The sequence below is a fragment of the Amphiura filiformis genome, unplaced genomic scaffold, assembly GCF_039555335.1.
Source record: "Amphiura filiformis unplaced genomic scaffold, Afil_fr2py scaffold_593, whole genome shotgun sequence".
Classification (NCBI taxonomy): Eukaryota; Metazoa; Echinodermata; class Ophiuroidea; order Amphilepidida; family Amphiuridae; genus Amphiura; species Amphiura filiformis.
Window position 1 is genome coordinate 53,303 of NW_027306057.1, and position 19,184 is coordinate 72,486.

The window sequence follows — 19,184 nt, forward strand, 5'->3', positions numbered from 1 at the left end:
ACACTTTAAAGAGATGGCGCTATTAAGATCGCAGAGTAGGCCTATGATCCAGTTGAAGAGCGATATGTTATTTAAAACAGTTACCTTTACTTGTCATCTTTGTGTGAAATACAAAATTATTGGGTTAATAAAAAACACCCAATACACCGTGACTCTTGTGTCGCTTAAGCATGTTAAACAAGTTCAAATGCTCTTAAAACATGATATCCGCGGCGACCTTCCGTTAAATCAATAACCAGGCATGCAATATATCGTCAGGTATTACAACCGACAGTTATAATTATCATAATATTATGTCCACTTGGAAAACAATCCTCAACAAACCTAATTTTAAATAAAATAGTTATGGTCCAACAACCCCCACAACATGATTTCCTTACAATAGTAACTGAAATGGTAAGATCTTTATTCCTTTTTTATTTGAAACCAACCCTCTCGTCCCATGCAGTACGATTTTACACCTCTCTCACTGCAATAAATATGCTTTACTTTTCCTAATCTTTCTTTGCTTACTATGCTAATGTTACATTATTGTTTTAAAGGATAAAATGTATCCATACGGTTACATTTCAGCCCCGGGGGTGGCACTTCAATATGAAATGGATACCGTATAGGTGTAGGGCTGGCCAGTAAGGGGCATCCGGTGATAGCAAAATAAAAAAATATAAGGTCATTGCAAGCCTGAGAGCATGCTTTTTGGCATTCTGTGAGAGCAAAAATCAGTGTACAAAATATGGGGTCATTGGGTGAGATGAGAGAGGGACCGTTTGTATCTAAATTAGGAGGCATTGGGTCAGAATATGACCTTTTTTAATGGGGTCTTTGGGTGAGAGCCAAAAGAAGCCTCGAAACGACTCGTTGCTGTTCAGATGTATCTAAATTAGGGGGGCATTGGGTGAGAATATGACCTTTTTTAATAGGGTCTTTGGGTGAGAGCTAAAAGAAGCCTCGAAAAGTGATAGACGACTCGTTGCTGTTCAGATGGAAATATTAGGGTCTATGTCTTTGGGTGACATGCAGATCTAAAATATGGGGTCTTTGGGTGACAGAGCATGTGCTGGTAATGGGGTCTTTTGGTGACATGGTGAAAAAGGGGGTCTTAATAGCCTGGTCTTTGGGTGACAGAGCATGTGCTGGTAATGGGATCTTTGGGTGACAGCGATGGTGAAAAAAGCCCTACATACGCGTCACCTCAAAGTGGCAGAGCCCATTTCAGCACGTCACATCAAAGCTCCCATTGGGCGCAAATTCCTTAAAGGAATTTTTATTTACAGATGGCCTGGAATTTTATATTTTGGTTTCAGCGATTGCCCGAAAAAAGGTGGTATGTTTTTGAAAAGCGTTTCCGCTTGGAATGTAGATAGTTATTGTTGCTATTAATGTTCACAATTTTAATTTATGCACTCTTTATTTTAGCCGACAATTTTTAGTGCATTTTACACACTAGAAATGTCGCTTACATAAATACCGATATTTTCAACAGTATCGGTATTTTTAAATCAAAATACCATCCACAATGTTTCCTGAGACTTTGATGAAACCATAGATACCAAATCGGACTTCAGGTAATGAACAGATTTTAAACTAAAAAAAGAGAACAGCGTAGGCCCTCTCAAAATGTATTTTTTTAATATATCGCGTTGTGATAAGGACTGCTTTTTCCTTGTTTTTTATAACAAGGAAATGCTGTACTTACCCCAAACTTCTCACGTAGTCTGAACTCAACGTCCGTTGCTGGTTGGTATTATTTATATTAAACGATGTTCATGATTTAGGCTTACGTAGCCTACATTTGACCACATATTTGCCCACACAATGTTCGAATATATTCCAAAATGGCGCTGCATTCGCTATCATATTAACAACAAGGTCAAACTAAGTGTGTGAGAGTTTCTGACACTATATTCACGGTTTTTCTACTAGCTATTCAAACATATGACAATTTTGACTAGTTTGCGATGTTCAATACCATTTTCACCCTGAAGTGGCAGTGACGTCACGTCAGTACTGTGCGAGTTTCATTAGGCGCAGCCTTTACTCGCGAGCGTTCGGTCAAAGCTCTGGTATACATACGCATGCGCTTAAAGACGTCACGTAGATACGCGAGCGAAACAGCTGCTTCAACGCGTTGACGTCACTGCCACATCGGGGTGAAAAATGGTATAGGTAATTATAGATGACTATGAAACCTCAAACCAATATATATAGCACGTAGGCGCCACCTCCATGAAATTTCCTATGCCAACAGCTTAGATGATAAAATATTATCTAAATTGCCTGGCAATGACGTCACATGTAACCTCAGTCTATAGTGTGATCAGAACATTATAGGCTGGTGGTCATTCATAGTACGATCAGTACGAAAAGTCCAATGCGATTTTTAATGTATTTTCTAAAATTATTAGAACCACTTTTTAGCGGGAACTTTTGTAAGTTACACAGCTGAAGATCAGGGGTTTAAAGACTACGATATTACGACATAAACAAGAATATGTTTGTTTGGTCTTTATTCCTATAGGCACATCCCTTAATTGAAAGGCTAAATATATAAATATATGTTTGCAATAAACAGTGGATAATAAGCAGTATAGTTGTTTTTTCATGTTTCTGAGTTTATTTATGATTTATTATTCAATAAGAATAGTCCTTAAAAAGGACATGCTTTCGTGCAGGTTTTCAGGCCAATTTTTTTTTCTTAGTAGGCACAACATAATGAGGTTACAAGACCCTAATTTAGTTAGAACACGTTTCACAAAGTTTACTATGTAGAGTTTTTTTTTCAAAAGTATTACGTCCAATAGCTGCATAGTGTCACATTTTTCTTGTATATTTTACATTTACATTTTACATGTTTAAATGACATTTAACGATAGGAATGGATATATTTTTGTAACTCTAGCTTACTAGTATTTGTCTCCGTTTCTTTCACAGAGCTGATAGTCGCAGACAACTGTCCTATGGTACAGTGAAATGGTTTAATGAATCAAAGGGCTTTGGCTTCATTGAACAAGAGAATGGTCCAGATGTCTTTGCTCATTTTAGTGCGATCACCGGCAGTGGTTTTAAAACGCTTGCGGAAGGACAAAAAGTTTCATTTGTAGTTAGCCAGGGACAAAAGGGGCCACAAGCTGAAAACATAACTGTGGTATAACTATTAAAGGAGTAAGCATGTATTGAATTAGAGTAACTAACGGCATATTTTGAATGACCAGCCAGCAATAAAATGTTGGTAAGCAGTAAATGGACAGTATTATAGACACTCCAATAGGCAGGACATAATTTCAAATTGTCAAATTTCATCAGATTCAATAAGCTAAATTTGATATGTACTTGGACATTGTTCATATTGTTAAAAGATTATAAAAAATAATCTTTGAACAATGTAGATTTCAACAGTAATTTGTTCGTTGTGAACAATTCCAACTACACCAGCGGTTTCATCTGACTGGCAGCATTAAAACGCAGAACTTAAAAGGAAATATTACAAATGGTAATAATTGGAAATAGGTCTAAAGTATGGCCTAGAGCAATGGGGACAAAGTGTCCGAAAAACAGTCTGACGTCAACATGGTCAATGAGTTGCCAGTCTAAAAACCACTAGTATAGAGCCCGGGGGTATGCTGCCCCACCACGACCAAACAAGTTAACTGACATTTTTGCGAAATTGATTTTTTTATGTTAAACTAATTACAATGCTTGAGCAATTCACACTTTGGTCTCTAATTCAAAACAGCAAAATTACAGTTAACTCGTTTTGTCATTGTGGGGCAGTATATAGGTGAAACGTCAATAAAGCGTGAGTAAATCACCTTCATTTTTAGTTGGAATTGTTCACAGCGAACAAAATTCACAGATGCCCAAAGTAAAATGCCATTCATTATTAAATGTATTACATGGTGAGTCAAAATGAAGTAAACTCTCAGTGGCGTGCGCAAAGAGTGGGAGTGGCGGCCGGATGAGCACGCCCCCCAACCACCACTTTTGTCAGTCAGTCGGGGGGGGGGGGGGATGCACCAAATCGGGGAAATTTGGGAATAAGCTATTACGGTGAGCGAAGGGAACCGTCAATTTTTGAACGGTGGGGGAATCAAGACACGTCCCCCACCCACACACACACACCCGCGCACCCTTTTGAAAACGTGCCACTGTACATTCTATCTTGTATAAGGTACTATTGTAAAAAATCTATAAGAAAATGTCATTGGAAAGAATAAAGTCTTTGTTTATACCTGTAACCGGTATAGCATTCATATCTACATACTAACTAAGTATGATGTTTTGCATAACTTTTATTTTGCATAAAGAAACACCGCGCGATGTGTGTTGTAAGGGTGCATATCACCAAATTAATGTCCCTCATCATTTATTAGACATTAGGATAATCATCCCTGAAAACAGAAACATACAGTCATGCAGCGTACACGTAAGTGTGAAACATGTGTTTGAACCTGAGGTATACTAGTCTCAGGTTTGAACAAGAACACTAATTTATGCAGGATACACCCCATGCAGCTACGCCTATACGGTAGGTCTGACCAAACACGAAGAAGCTGAAGGTCACTCTGTTATTTATCTTCTACCTGACCAGCATGCAAATCTCTCTGAATTTAAACAACCGCAGGTCAAGGCCGTGTAGGCCCTATGTCTTGTTCGGTATCGGCCGCTTGAGGGCAGAATGGATCCATACGGTCACTGTTCTAATATTCTCTACTTTCAAAGAATAATTTATATGTAGCCTAATACTAGGATTGTGGAGACAGATACAGATATTGCTAATTCATTTGTTACATACACAGTCAGCTATATTTTGCCTTTTAAAATATAAGTTACCAATCATTGTGACATGCGCCCTTATTCACAAACACGAACTGCACGGGGTTTCCCAGCAAAACTTGTATTTTTTCATAGTGACCGTAAAGTATGATATTTTGCATATGCAAAACTTCATATTTTGCCGAAGTATGTAGTTTTGCATATGCAAAACTACATACTTTTGAAAGTATGTATTTTGCATATGCAAAATATCATATTTTGCAAAGGTATGTGGTTTTGCACGCAGCACCGGCACCAGACTGGCTGGTCTTAATAATAAAAGCATAAATGTTTGGAAGAAAGAATAACTAATAATATAGAGAATACAATAGATAGTTGGATAATAGTGTTAACAAATATAGAGAGAGAGAGAGAGTGAGGGAAAAACTTTTTAGGACTTAATTTAATGTTTACTGAAGGACCGTAGTGAATAGGCTGGGATTTAAGGTATTTACATTTTACTTATCTAACAACAATACGACATTCTTTACTTTCTGGAAGTAGTTCTCATCTCTACCATCTTTTTTACAAGTTTTTAAAAGTAGTTTTAATATGCATTATATTTAGTACATTTGGGATTAGAGGTATTCTGTTGAAGAGGTTGAAATTTAATTAATCTGGGTTTGTGATACGGAAGTCACTTCCATCTAAGCCTCCAACTGCTCAACATCAACACCAACTTAGTCTTCATATCATATTATCATTAATTGCATCCATCTTCAGGAATATTGTTTATACTTATTATCATATTAAAGCCGGAGCATAACACCGTATATCTGCAAGTCTTCCATGTGTTTTATTTTGTGTAACGGGATTGGATATTTGATATCGCCCGAATAAGCCCCTGAATCCAGAGTTGAAAAAAAAAGGAAATACCCTAAACGTCTTTCACCGTAACATACCAAACAAGAGTTGTACTCAAAAACCACACAGCTTTGTAGTAACTGCACACGGTTTTACTTCCCATGAATGTAGTCATGATCATTTTTCAATTTCAATTTTATCCTTTGCATTGCACACATAGAAACAGGCCAGTACAATATGGCACCTCAATTATGGGAACATAGTTTCAGAGTCCCCGTGAAGTTCATCGTTTCTTTCATCTTCAGTTTCCCACAACGGATCAGATCAAGGGACCCTTGGACTATGCTTGCCGGAAGAGAGGTAGAAGGTTAGAGTTGAGGTGCATGTGCTTGGTTAGAATGTTAAATGAAAGTTCATACTAGGCCTAGCACCTACGGCAGGGGTGTCAACTTTTTGGAATTGCTTGGCGTGATACAGAGGCGTACCGGGATTTGCCGACTATAATATTAATTTTGACCCGTGATTATTTGAGCCACGGCACAAGCAAATTATTTTGACGATGCGTGAGATTTTACGTATTTCCCGCCATTTTCCGTGACATTTACTACCTAGGCGTGAGATTATACTACCTTGCCGTGAGACCGTGAGAAAGTGACCCAATGCGTGAGACCCACGGCCAATGCGTGAGAGTTGACAGCCCTGCCTACGGACATGTGCAGACGTGTGAAGATATTAACCTTGCGAGCGTGCTTCATGCCTAATTCGTTTACTTACACACACAACTATAGTGATGATATGCTTGGGGCAAACCAGGCATAAGGGCGGAACGAACTGTTTGCACACCGTATAGATGCAAGTATAAATACAACGTCATCCAAATGTATAATCCCTTTCCTCAGGGGTGGATTATGGTATGCCACCGCATCCGCAGTAGGCATATAATTACAATAGAGACTTTGCGAAATGAAGTTAGAAAATTTACTTTAACTGGAACTGCAACTTCAGAAATATCGGTTGGATTTCTGCTCAAATTTACTCCAACGCGAACGTATGGTTGGTTACTGCAACAACAGCGTCTTGTCGCTTAAACTCGGGACGCGGACATGCGTGTCAATGTGCGTTCAAAAGAAGGGCATGTGTAAGACCTTGTAACCGACTACATCAAAATGTATCTCTTTGATTTAGTCAAGTGGTTATTAGTCTCGCTTCAAGACAAAAGACTCTACCTTAAGAGCTTCGTTTGAGTAAACATGAATGAACTCGCGATACCACTCAACATGGATTATGTCGGGACCCAGCGTTAATCTCCTTATCATATTATTTTGAAACTAACTATACGTTTCAATTAATATTCTTACGATAGTTATAGGCCTATATATTATTTACTAAAAGCTCGTCAGCTTTGTTAATTTCATATTCCAATTTAGCTACGCAAAGCCTAATGAAATTCATATTCTGTATTTCTTTCCCCTCCTTCTGAATCTCTCTCCCCTTCCCCTCCTGTTTCCCCTTCCCTACCTTCATCATATTTCCCCCTCCTCCTCTCTATAATGTACTCGCTCTCTCAAACTTGACCCTCCTATAATTACCCACTCGCACTCCTGTTTCCCCCTCCCCAGTGACTTTGTCAGGTTTTTCTGTTAGGAGGGCGTGGGCCGATTCTCAAAGGGAAACGTTTTTTACAAAATGGGCTTAAAATGGCAGAAAAAAGGCCTAAAAGCGTAAATATCACGGCGGTCAGCATCCAAAAGGGGTGGGTCAAGAAGGAAGGCAAGATGTCCCACGGGGAGCTCCTCCCTCCCCCCTTGGCTACCGGCAAAGCACCTCCCTGTCCCCGTCCAATGCCCGCCCTCCCCTCCTCCCTACCCCCTCTCTTACCAGGCACAACATATGACATGTTATATATAAAAATGTTATGCACCTGCTTTACTCTTCCAGAAGTATCGTATACTGCTGGCTGAAGTAAAACCAGGCCATTTTTACGGGAACTTATGCACATATCAAATGCAACCACGGCCCCTGGGGACCCGGGGATGGCCGGGTCGTGGGCCGTGGATTTTTGGATTAAAAGTTCAAGTCCCGGGGAAACTACTAGCCAGTCCCGGACCCACCCGGGCAAAACTCTCGGCCACTCCCCGGCCCTCCCGGGGCGAATATCCGATGCAAACTGATGCAAACCCCGGGTATTCCTCGGCCCAAGTTCCCGGCCCTGAGCATATGATATGGGCCTGTTGATCTTAATATGGTTTTAATATCGCGGCAATCTTGTCATGCCGGCTCAAAATTCGCGGCAGGTAAGCCTTTCTCTTCAAAGGACGGCCGAGCTCTGAACATGCTGGGTGAATTTGATACCCGGATTTCATATACCAGACCCGTGGCAAGGAGGGTGCAGGGAGTGTGACGCGACATGTTGGGAGGTCTTCCTGGTTGAAGATGTACGAGGATGTGCCACAGTTTTGGGGTACATTTCAGTGATTTTGGCAGGAGTTTTACGTATATCAATTTTGCATATACATTGTATCAATGTCGGACCCCAGTCACCCGACTTTCCCACTTATTCACTTCTATTCGCTTATTTTTCATGTTTTACAGTGCAGGGAACGGGACAAGAGGGAGATACCCGTGTGCCACCACTATATTTAATATGCATGCTTGTTTTAAATATTACGAGGCATGAATGGCGGGTCGGAAAATACCGGGAATAAACCAGGAATATCGTATTGATATAGGGCCTTAATGTACAGATGTAGGTACAGGTCTATATAATTATAATTAAAACATCAAAGATATGAAAGAAATCTATGAAGAAACAGACCACTACGTTTACATCTGTCCAGGATACGGGAATGGCGAATGTTCGATCTTTGCATTTTAAGCACATAATATTATAGGCCTATTAACGATTTTTTTTTATGTCAATCCAAAATGTAACTTCAATTATAATGAGGCTATTCTGTATAAAGGCCCATACCCCATCCAAATAGGCCTACCTTGGCGCACAGGTTATTAATATTTTGTTTCACGAGGTTGCCATTTTGGATATAATTTAAAACATCCTTTCAACGATTTGTGATTACAAAAATCTCGGCGGGTGTTTAAAACTTAAAACTAACGTAAAAAAATAAAAACCAATACATTCGGCATAAATAAACGTAGGCCTACAGCAGGCTCTCGTTTGCATGCATAAGAAGCCAGTGTGGTCTGGTTAAATATGCTAACTTTAGAGACCCGTAGCAGATACATGGCCTACATGTAGGCCTACTGCAAAATTTGGAAACAACAGCCAAGATTTTGTTTTTGGAATGGATGAACAGTATTAACATTAATGTGGCGTCTCAGTGGATTGTTAATAGGCCTATACATCCACGGCTCAAGTACGACTAAGTGATAGGATTCCCCGGCCCACAAATGCAGGCATACTTACTAACCACGGCCATGTTCACGGCCCATTTTACTGGTTGGAAAATCCGGGTAAATTACGACATAATCCCGGCTCTCGTCCGGGTCAAGTCCCAGCCCAATTTCCCGGGGTTTTGGCCGACGTCAATTCTTATACCAGTCCCGGCTAACACCCGGCTCCCCCCGGGACACATTTTGAGTCAAATCCGGGTCACATTATGTCAAGTCCCGGACCATCCCCGGGTCCCCAGGGGCCGGGGTTGCATTTGATATGTGCATTAATCCCCTTGGCGTTGAAGTCAAGCCAAAACTTGGTTCCGCAAACTGATTTGGTGTACGTCATGAGCACACACAAAAGTATATATCAAGTGTGACGTTTGGAACTAAAAATTTTGATCTAATTCAATCAATAATTTTCAGCAACATGTCACATGTTTTTTACCCAAACCAAATTAGATTTCCAATAATAAAAGTGGTAATTATGTAGTCTATGAGGAAATATGCTAACTATTGTTCTAAATTATGACGTATTTTCATCATAATTTACGGCACACTATAGATTCTCGCGTTAACTTTTACTTCAAGCGGCTAATATGGCAGAGTGGTTTTGATTACATAATCCTCTATGATCCTCTAGACGTTAAAGTTTGTGGTTTCGAACTTCGCAATTTCGCAATGTCTCTTAAGGGGGTACTACACCCCTCGATAAATTTGTGTCTATTTTTGCATTTTTCTCAAAAACCAATAACACAGTGGTAACAAAAGTTATGTATATTATAGGGGCAAGGAATCCAATTACTACACTGGAATTTCAGTGACCCAAGACAAGCGGTTTGTTATTTATGATAAGAAATAAGGTACCGCTATGATGTACCTCGTTTCCTATCATATATACTGTACCGCTTGTCTTGAGTCACTGAAATTTCAGTGTAGTAATTGGATTCCTTGCCCCAATAATATGTGTAACTTTTGTTACCAGTGTATTATTATTTTTTGAGAAAAATGCAAAAATAGTCACAAATTTACCACAGGGGTGTAGTACCCCCTTAATGTCATTAATTACGCGGACAAGTATCCAGACCAGAATCAATGGGCTTTTGACAGCAACGGTTAAGTATACATTCTCTAAGGGACCGTTCACAAACACTTGTACGGGGGCTGATGCAAAAAAAAGTTCATCGCGATAATTTTCCGGCTCCCTTTACAGATCTCAAAAATTTCAGCGCCTCCCTTTTGACATGAAAATTCTATAGAAAAGCATATAAACTCAATTTTCCCAGGATAATTTGTGGTAAGCTTTTTCAGCCCCCCCTATGAGGGTCAAAACTGTCAGGGCCCCCTTTTTTGCATCAGGCACTCCTAACAAGCGTTTGTGAACGGTCCCTAAACGCTGGATAAATAGACAGATTTGCGCTACAGACCTTTGATTTAGGCCACGCACACAGAATATCTTGTTTACTCCCCAGCAAGCATTACAAGTGTTTATAGTTAAAAAAAATAAAATAAATCATCTTTGAACGATGCAGATTTCAACTGTGAAATTTATTCGTTGTGAACAATTCCAATTACGCTAGCGGTTCACTAGTATAGAGGTGAAACGTCAATAACTACTAAAGCGCGAGTAAATCACCTTCATTTTTAGTTGGAATTGTTCACAATGAACAAAATTCACAGTTGCAATAAATAATTAGTACATAATGCCGTAATCCGCAACCCGTACGTCTCTTCGCAATCTCTCTAAGGCGAAAAAAAATAATTGTTTGTTTGTCCTCCACAGCTTTGAAAGAGAACGTGCGGGCGGGCGGATTTTTTTTTTCGGATTTGGCGTATTTCCTGGACCTAGCTAGAGCTAAATGCTACAATCATTCATGGTGACTTAAAAAACCAACATTTTGTTTCTTTAATATGCAGTTAAAGTTATGATTTGTGTTCATGTCATAGTCTTTTAATGATTTCAAGTCCAATGTATTTTGAAGTCACTAAAAATAATAGACTATGACATGAACACAAGTTATAACTTTGCATATTGAAGACACAAAATGTTTTTGGGGGGCTTTTTACGTTCAACCATAAAAGATCTTAGTATTTAGCTCTAGCTAGGTCCAAATCTGAAAAAAAAAATTTTGCTTATTTTTACAACAAAAAAAACACACCTTTTTTGGCCTAATCTATGAGTATTAGCACTTATTCTTTTTAGAAAACGGGTAACTGACTTGTTAGGAGGGAAATTGTACAAAATAATGGGCGCGTACTGAGAAGTTAATGCATTAAACCACGAGCCTCGAAGAGGGGGGTGTGCATTAGACGCATCAATATCTCAGTACAAGTTGATTAGTTTTGTATATACAATTCTGTGCAACAAAATGAACGCGAACGCGTCGGCCCAAATATATTTAGAAAGTATAACTGCAATTACTCCTATACACAATGACTCATGAAAATTTTCAAACATTCAAGCCCGCATTCAAGTCGCTCTGATTGGTTCTCGCTATTTATCAAGAGTATATGAAGATTAATATTTCTAGGCGATTCAACTATGCAAACATTATTTTAATACGACGGTGATTTTACTGAAATAAACGATTTTGAGACTAAACTAAAAGGCCACAGAAAGTGCGAAATACTGAACTTTTAATGTATTATTAATTTATATTATTTTATTATTTCTTACATAAACTTTATCAACTTGATAATTATTAAAATCTGATCAACTGAACTTACTATTTTAACTTATACTTTTAACTTGCTTAATATACTTACTTGCTGGCTAATTATATGCTATATTGATTTTATTTTCCGTTTATTTATTTATTTATTTATTTATTTATTTATTTATTTATTTATTTATTTATTTATTTATTTATTTATTTATTTATTTATTTATTTATTTATTTATTTATTTATTTATTATTTATTTAATCAATCTCATTTTACTTATTTTTATCATTTTAATTCATTTACGGTATGTATGTGGCCATCCACTACGAACCCAGTGTAAAGTCGCAAGTGCTTATTCCGAGATTTTAACCAATAAAGCTTTAAAAAATCAGAAAAACCAATCATGATTCGACCTACAATTAACAGATTATTTTGGCGGAATCTGATCTGTCATGCTTATTTTCATTGTCTTTATAGGTCTTAAGACCATTCAGCCGTTGATTATTTGTAAAGCAATGATCATCATTATAGTTATACCCAATGATATTAAATACGAACAATATGATTCTGACCCTCTGACTCAAGTTAAAGATGGCACCACATTTTTTTAATCTTAAATGTTGTGTCAGTCAATTTTTAAGAACATGTTCCTTCAGAATAATAATGGAGTGCTCATCTGTATAAGAGTGAAATAAGACTCCGAAGTTGACTGCGCTGGTGCTCTACCAATGAATTACTTCTCTATGATAGCAATTTGACTTTTCAAATTTGAGAAATTAACCTTTGGGTAACTGAGTAGTTGTTTCACGTTAGACCACCCTGTATAGCTACGGGTCTCCTCTATTCGGTGATACCAAATGAGTACAAACATTTCACACATCAATTTCGCTCAAATTGGGAAGTTTTGGCTATGTGCAAAAGTATAGGCAAAATTTCAAATTTTCTCCTAAATATGAAAGAAAATTTCCACATAGTTACCGAGTAAAAGGTTGATATCGCTTCCAATAATGTGACAAGAGCAAATTAAGATCATGGAGGGCACACACCACTAAATCAATTTGCTATTCTTTAAAAGGTGTAGAAGAATTCTTCATAATCTCATGGATAAAATGTTGTCGTGCATTCAAAACACCATTTCACCAAAAGTTTATGATATATTCTACCCTAGAACCAGTTTTTTTTTTCATACATACCAAACTATACAGAACAGCGCCTCCATGTTGTCATGTCATTTGGTCACCTGAACAAGAATGCTTCCCAAAATTTCAGAATTGTGCTATTTGTCAGCCTTTTATGCTTAATTAGTAAGAAAAACATCCACAGAGCAACAACTAAACACCTCAAAAGAAATAAGTCCCCCTCTGAACATGTCGTCATAACATCGTAAGGTTTCGTTTTGTACCAACAAAACTAACTTTGAAATAATTATATGACTCTTTACTAAGTGCTGTGTGAAAATGAGAGATTTCCATGAATTCAGGGCTGAATGAGCCTAAATTGAAGACAAAAACTGCCCTTTCCAAAAGTCACAAAGTAGGCCTATGCTTGTTAACTGCAAGGCGTATTGGGACAAGGAATGGAACTGGCCATCTTACAACTCACTGTGATGAACTCTGCACCAAGAGGATTTGCATGGCTGAATGATCAAGAATCGATACACATTACAGTACGGGCGAATTTCTCGACGGGTGGCTTAGCAATTGGCTTGTCTAGCCTCAAGGCTTAAGAGGTCGTAAGACCAGGCTTAACTGAAAACGTATTTCCCGAAGCACGGCTACCATAGCCTCGAGGCTTCGTTAGCCTGTGGGCCAGGCTTGTAGGATTAGCCCCAGGCTTCAGTAAAATTTGCATTTCTCGAAATCAGTCTTCTGTAGCCGTAGTCTACGCAAGCCTGTTAGACCAGGCTTACAGCGGCTTGTCTTGACCCTGCCTCAGAGCAGGTCTTAGGTCGTAAGCCTTGGTCTATTTCAATTTACAAATTATTTAAATTGTAACGCAAAGTTTGTCTTTCATATTTTTGACGGTCTTTCAATTAACATGAGTAAGCAGTCGCGTAACTAGGAGGGGAAGCTCTTGCCCCCCCCCCCATGAAAAAGGTAAATTAGGCCTACTTCTGAGAGTTAACCTCATTATTAACCTCATTATTTGGTCATTTTAACCTTAAAAACTCAATTTTTAAGGTTAAATAAATTGCATTTATCCCACCTTTGTACCATCGGCCTATATGTCACCAGCTTTAATACCTTAAATATGGCATTTGTACCATAATTTTTTTCAATCCCAACTCCCCCCCCCATGTCAAAAAGAAATCTACGCCAATGTTCCGGGGACACATTCCAATTCCAAGCAGATCCCATAACTCCTCAGACCCACTCCATCCCTTACAAACCCAAACAGCATGAACGATGCCTGCCCCTCATTTATTATGTTTGCCCCCGCTTTCCCCCACCCCCACCCCCAAATGAAAATGTTTAGTTACGCCACTGTGGGTAAGTAATTGTTCGATTTAGTTGAACATTTCAGCATTTTATTTTAGTGTTCATTTGAGTTAGTTGAATTTTTAAAGTAGCTGTTGCTATCATAAGACCTACTCATTTTGAATGATGGTTTTTTAACAACGAATATAATTTTTTTTAAATTCTTTCATCATCATCATCATCATCATCATCATCATCATCATCATCATCATCATCATCATCATCATCATCATCATCATCATCATCATCATCATCATCATCATCATCATCATCATCATCATCATCATCATCATCATCATCATCATCATCATCATCATCATCATCATCATCATCATCATCATCATCATCATCATCATCATCATCATCATCATCATCATCATCATCATCATCATCATCATCATCATCATCATCATCATCATCATCATCATCATCATCATCATCATCATCATCATCATCATCATCATCATCATCATCATCATCATCATCATCATCATCATCATCATCATCATCATCATCATCATCATCATCATCATCATCATCATCATCATCATCATCATCATCATCATCATCATCATCATCATCATCATCATCATCATCATCATCATCATCATCATCATCATCATCATCATCATCATCATCATCATCATCATCATCATCATCATCATCATCATCATCATCATCATCATCATCATCATCATCATCATCATCATCATCATCATCATCATCATCATCATCATCATCATCATCATCATCATCATCATCATCATCATCATCATCATCATCATCATCATCATCATCATCATCATCATCATCATCATCATCATCATCATCATCATCATCATCATCATCATCATCATCATCATCATCATCATCATCATCATCATCATCATCATCATCATCATCATCATCATCATCATCATCATCATCATCATCATCATCATCATCATCATCATCATCATCATCATCATCATCATCATCATCATCATCATCATCATCATCATCATCATCATCATCATCATCATCATCATCATCATCATCATCATCATCATCATCATCATCATCATCATCATCATCATCATCATCATCATCATCATCATCATCATCATCATCATCATCATCATCATCATCATCATCATCATCATCATCATCAATTTGATACTCGTACTTTTCATAAGTAGGCCTATTACAATATTATTTTGGAGTGCCTATATTATACCAGGTTAGACATCAATTTAATACAATAGAAGAAGGAAAAATTGGTAAAGATATTGTAAATATTTGACACGAAACAATAATGCATGCAGTATTAAAACTGAATTTACGGATAAGATGTATATAATATTGCTATATCTTCTAATTAAATAATTATAAATATTGTACCCACAGATAGCTTCATGTGAGATCTGAGAAGACTACTGATATCAGCAGTAGATAGCACGTTGGTTGCTTTCCTTTTTAGGGGAATCACAGATTCCTTTCCATTAGGCTTACAGTTTTACCCTTTTTTTATCATTCATACAAGTTAGACTCATAAAAAGTCAAGTGGAAATAAAATAATACATAAAAGACACAAAACAGACACAATATTCTTGCATCAAGTTGTGTACGGTATAAGCCCAAGCACAAGACCGCGGGTCCAGGCTAGTCTTTGCGCCGGGAACATTGCGATAATGAGACGGCAACCTTGTTAGTACGGTAAACCGTGAGGACCACAGCTTATGTACATCTACCTCCAACAGCCTATACAATTAAGTCGCTGGTTGAAAGGGACGAGGTTGTCAAGCGGTAAGCCTGCAAGGCCACTAAGACTAGGTTGAAGTTGCGTTGAAGAAATCCGGCTAGAGTTAAGACTCGGGCTTCGAGAGCGGGCTAGGCTTAGTAGCCTCAAGGCCACCTTAAGACTACGGCTTAATAAGACTCCTGTCGGGAAACTCGCCCTAAATGTTCAAGATTTTAAACTGCACTCAAACACATGGGGCGAGTTTCCCGACAGGAGTCTTATTAAGCCGTAGTCTTAAGGTGGCCTTGAGGCTACTAAGCCTAGCCCGCTCTCGAAGCCCGAGTCTTAACTCTAGCCGGATTTCTTCAACGCAAATTCAACCTAGTCTTAGTGGCCTTGCAGGCTTAACGCTTGACAACCTCGTCCCTTTCAACCAGCGACTTAATTGTATAGGCTGTTGGAGGTAGATGTACATAAGCTGTGGTCCTCACGGTTTACCGTACTAACAAGGTTGTTGTCTCATTATCGCAATGTTCCCGGCGCAAAGACTAGCCTGGACCCGCGGTCTTGTGTTTGGGCTTATACCGGCACAACTTGATGCAAGAATATTGTGTCTGTTTTTGTGTCTTTTATGTATTATTTTATTTCCACTTGACTTTTTATGAGTCCAACTTGTATGAATGATACGCCTATGCTTTATACTCGTGAATTTTTCTTTGCATCCCCCCCGGGCATCCCCAAAAGGGTAAAACTGTAAGCCTAATGGAAAGGAATCTGTGATTCCCCTAAAAAGGAAAGCAACCAACGTGCTATCTACTGCTGATAACAGTTAGTCTTCTCAGATCTCACATGAAGTTATATGTTGGTACAATATTTATAATTATTTAAGTAGAAGATATAGCAATATTATATGCATCTTATCCGTAAATTCAGTTTTAATACTGCATGCATTATTGTTTCGTGTCAAATATTTACTCTATCTTTTTTGTCCTTCTTCTATTGGTATAATATAGGCACTCCAAAATAATATTGTAATAGGCCTACGTATGAAAAGTACGAGTATCAAACTATTAAGGCTTGGATAGGGACAGGTGGTATCATATAGGTCTTCATAATGATGATGATGATGATGATGATGATGATGATGATGATGATGATGATGATGATGATGATGATGATGATGATGATGATGATGATGATGATGATGATGATGATGATGATGATGATGATGATGATGATGATGATGATGATCATGATCATGATGATCATGATCATGATGATCATGATCATGATGATCATGATCATGATGATCATGATCATGATCATGATCATGATGATGATGATGAAAGAATTTTTTTTTAATTATATCGTTGTTAAAAAAACCATCATTCAAAATGAGAAGGTCTTATGATAGGAACAGCTACTTAAAAAAATTCAACTCAAATGAACACTAAAATAAAATGCTGAAATGTTCAACTAAATCGAACAATTACTTCATTTGGGCTGGGGTGGGGGAAAGCGGGGTCAAACATAATAAATGAGGGGCAGGCATCGTTCATGCTGTTTGGGTTTGTAAGGGGTGGAGTGGGTCTGAGGAGTTAAGGGATCTGCTTGGAATGTGTCCCCGGAACATTGGCGTAGATTTCTTTTTGACATGGGGGGTGGGGGAGGTGGGATTGAACAAAAATTATGGTACAAATGCCATATTTAAGGTATTAAAGCTGGTGACATATAGGCCAATGGTACAAAAGTGAGATAAATGCAATTTATTTAACCTTAAAAATTGAGTTTTTAAGGTTAAAATGACCAAATAATGAGGTTAATTAATAACTCTCAGAAGTAGACCTAATTTACCTTTTTTATGTGGGGGGCAAGAGCCCCCCTAGGCGCGACTGCTTACTCATGTTAATTGAAAGACCGTCAAAAATATGAAAGATAAACTTTGCGTTACAATTTAAATAATTTGTAAATTGAAATAGACCAAGGCTTACGACCTAAGACCTGCTCTGAGGATGGGCCAAGAAAAGCCGCTGTAAGCCTGGTCTAACAGGCTTGCGTAGACTACGGCTACAGAAGACTGATTTCGAGAAATGCAAATTTTACTGAAGCCTGGGGCTAATCCTACAAGCCTGGCCCACGGGCTAACGAAGCCTCAAGGCTATGGTAGCCGTGCTTCGGGAAATACGTTTTCAGTTAAGCCTGGTCTTACGACCTCTTAAGCCTTGAGGCTAGACAAGCCAATTGCTAAGCCACCCGTCGAGAAATTCGCCCATGGGGTTTTCCATTAGTAACAAGCCATGAATCAACTTTTGTGACAAGCATAGGCCTACTTTGTGACTTTTGAAAAGGGCAGTTTTTGCCTTCAATTTAGGCTCATTCAGCCCTGAAGTCATTAAAATCTCTCATTTTCACACAGCACTTAGTAAACAGTCATATAATTATTTCAAAGTTAGTTTTGTTGGTACAAAACGAAACCTTACGATGTTATGACGACATGTTCAGAGGGGGACTTATTTCTTTTGAGGTGTTTATTACAAAAAATGGGCACATCAGCCTTCATTTCAAACTGTTTTCCCATTAAAATCGACTAATGATCAGCGAATGGAAACACTGGGTGTTATCATTCTTTAGGATAGGTGCGGACCTGATTTAGTGGTGTGATCTCTGGAATATTTTTTAAAAACCTAGAGTGGGGCTCCCCGACCTCCCCCATGGTCATATTTGATATCCGGTCCTACCCCCGGGTAAGGTGTCGAGGTAATAACTCCATCACTAAAATGAGCGCAAAGGATGGATCTACGATTAGCTCAAGCCGTTTGGGCGTAAACACGCGCGTTTTTTTTATATGGCACGATGAAAAACCTTAGGGGAGGTTGTCCTCCATAGGACTAGGGTCAACCAGTATTGACTCGCAGATTGTCTAATTGTGATGGCATGCACTGATCAATGCCGAATATCTTTTTGGTTCAAAAGGTGAGTTTCAGTTGTTTAGTGTTTACTTTAGGGAAACTCCTGTGCTATCAGTACCGTATTGACCCATCGTTATTTACTAAGATTTGATTGACGGAATCTTCAGCCACTACATATATTCAGTTCCAACATAAATACTAATAATAATTGGCGTAAATATTTTTTCGAAGCGTTGCATCTCGATAGTTTGTGCAATGCATTTTGAGCGAAACCATTAATAGGCCCTATGTCATAGATGAAGTTGCCCAAACTTGTCCGAAATTGTCAAAATATACCAAAGTTGCACAAAGTTACATTAAGTTGCCTAAACATTTTGCAAAATTGTGCAAAGTTGCCCAAAGCTG

General features: G+C 38.4%; 1 protein-coding gene across 1 annotated transcript in view; it reads left to right on the forward strand.

Moving 5' to 3' along the window:
* LOC140145670 (major cold shock protein-like) overlaps positions 1–4,507 on the forward strand; it is a 31,216-nt gene extending 26,709 nt beyond the window's left edge. Inside the window, exon 4 of the mRNA XM_072167357.1 lies at positions 2,932–4,507. Coding sequence (XP_072023458.1) covers positions 2,932–3,151 — 220 coding nt within the window. The 3' untranslated portion in view covers positions 3,152–4,507. The remainder of the gene's footprint in view (positions 1–2,931) is intronic.
* The last annotated feature ends 14,677 nt before the right edge of the window (positions 4,508–19,184 follow it).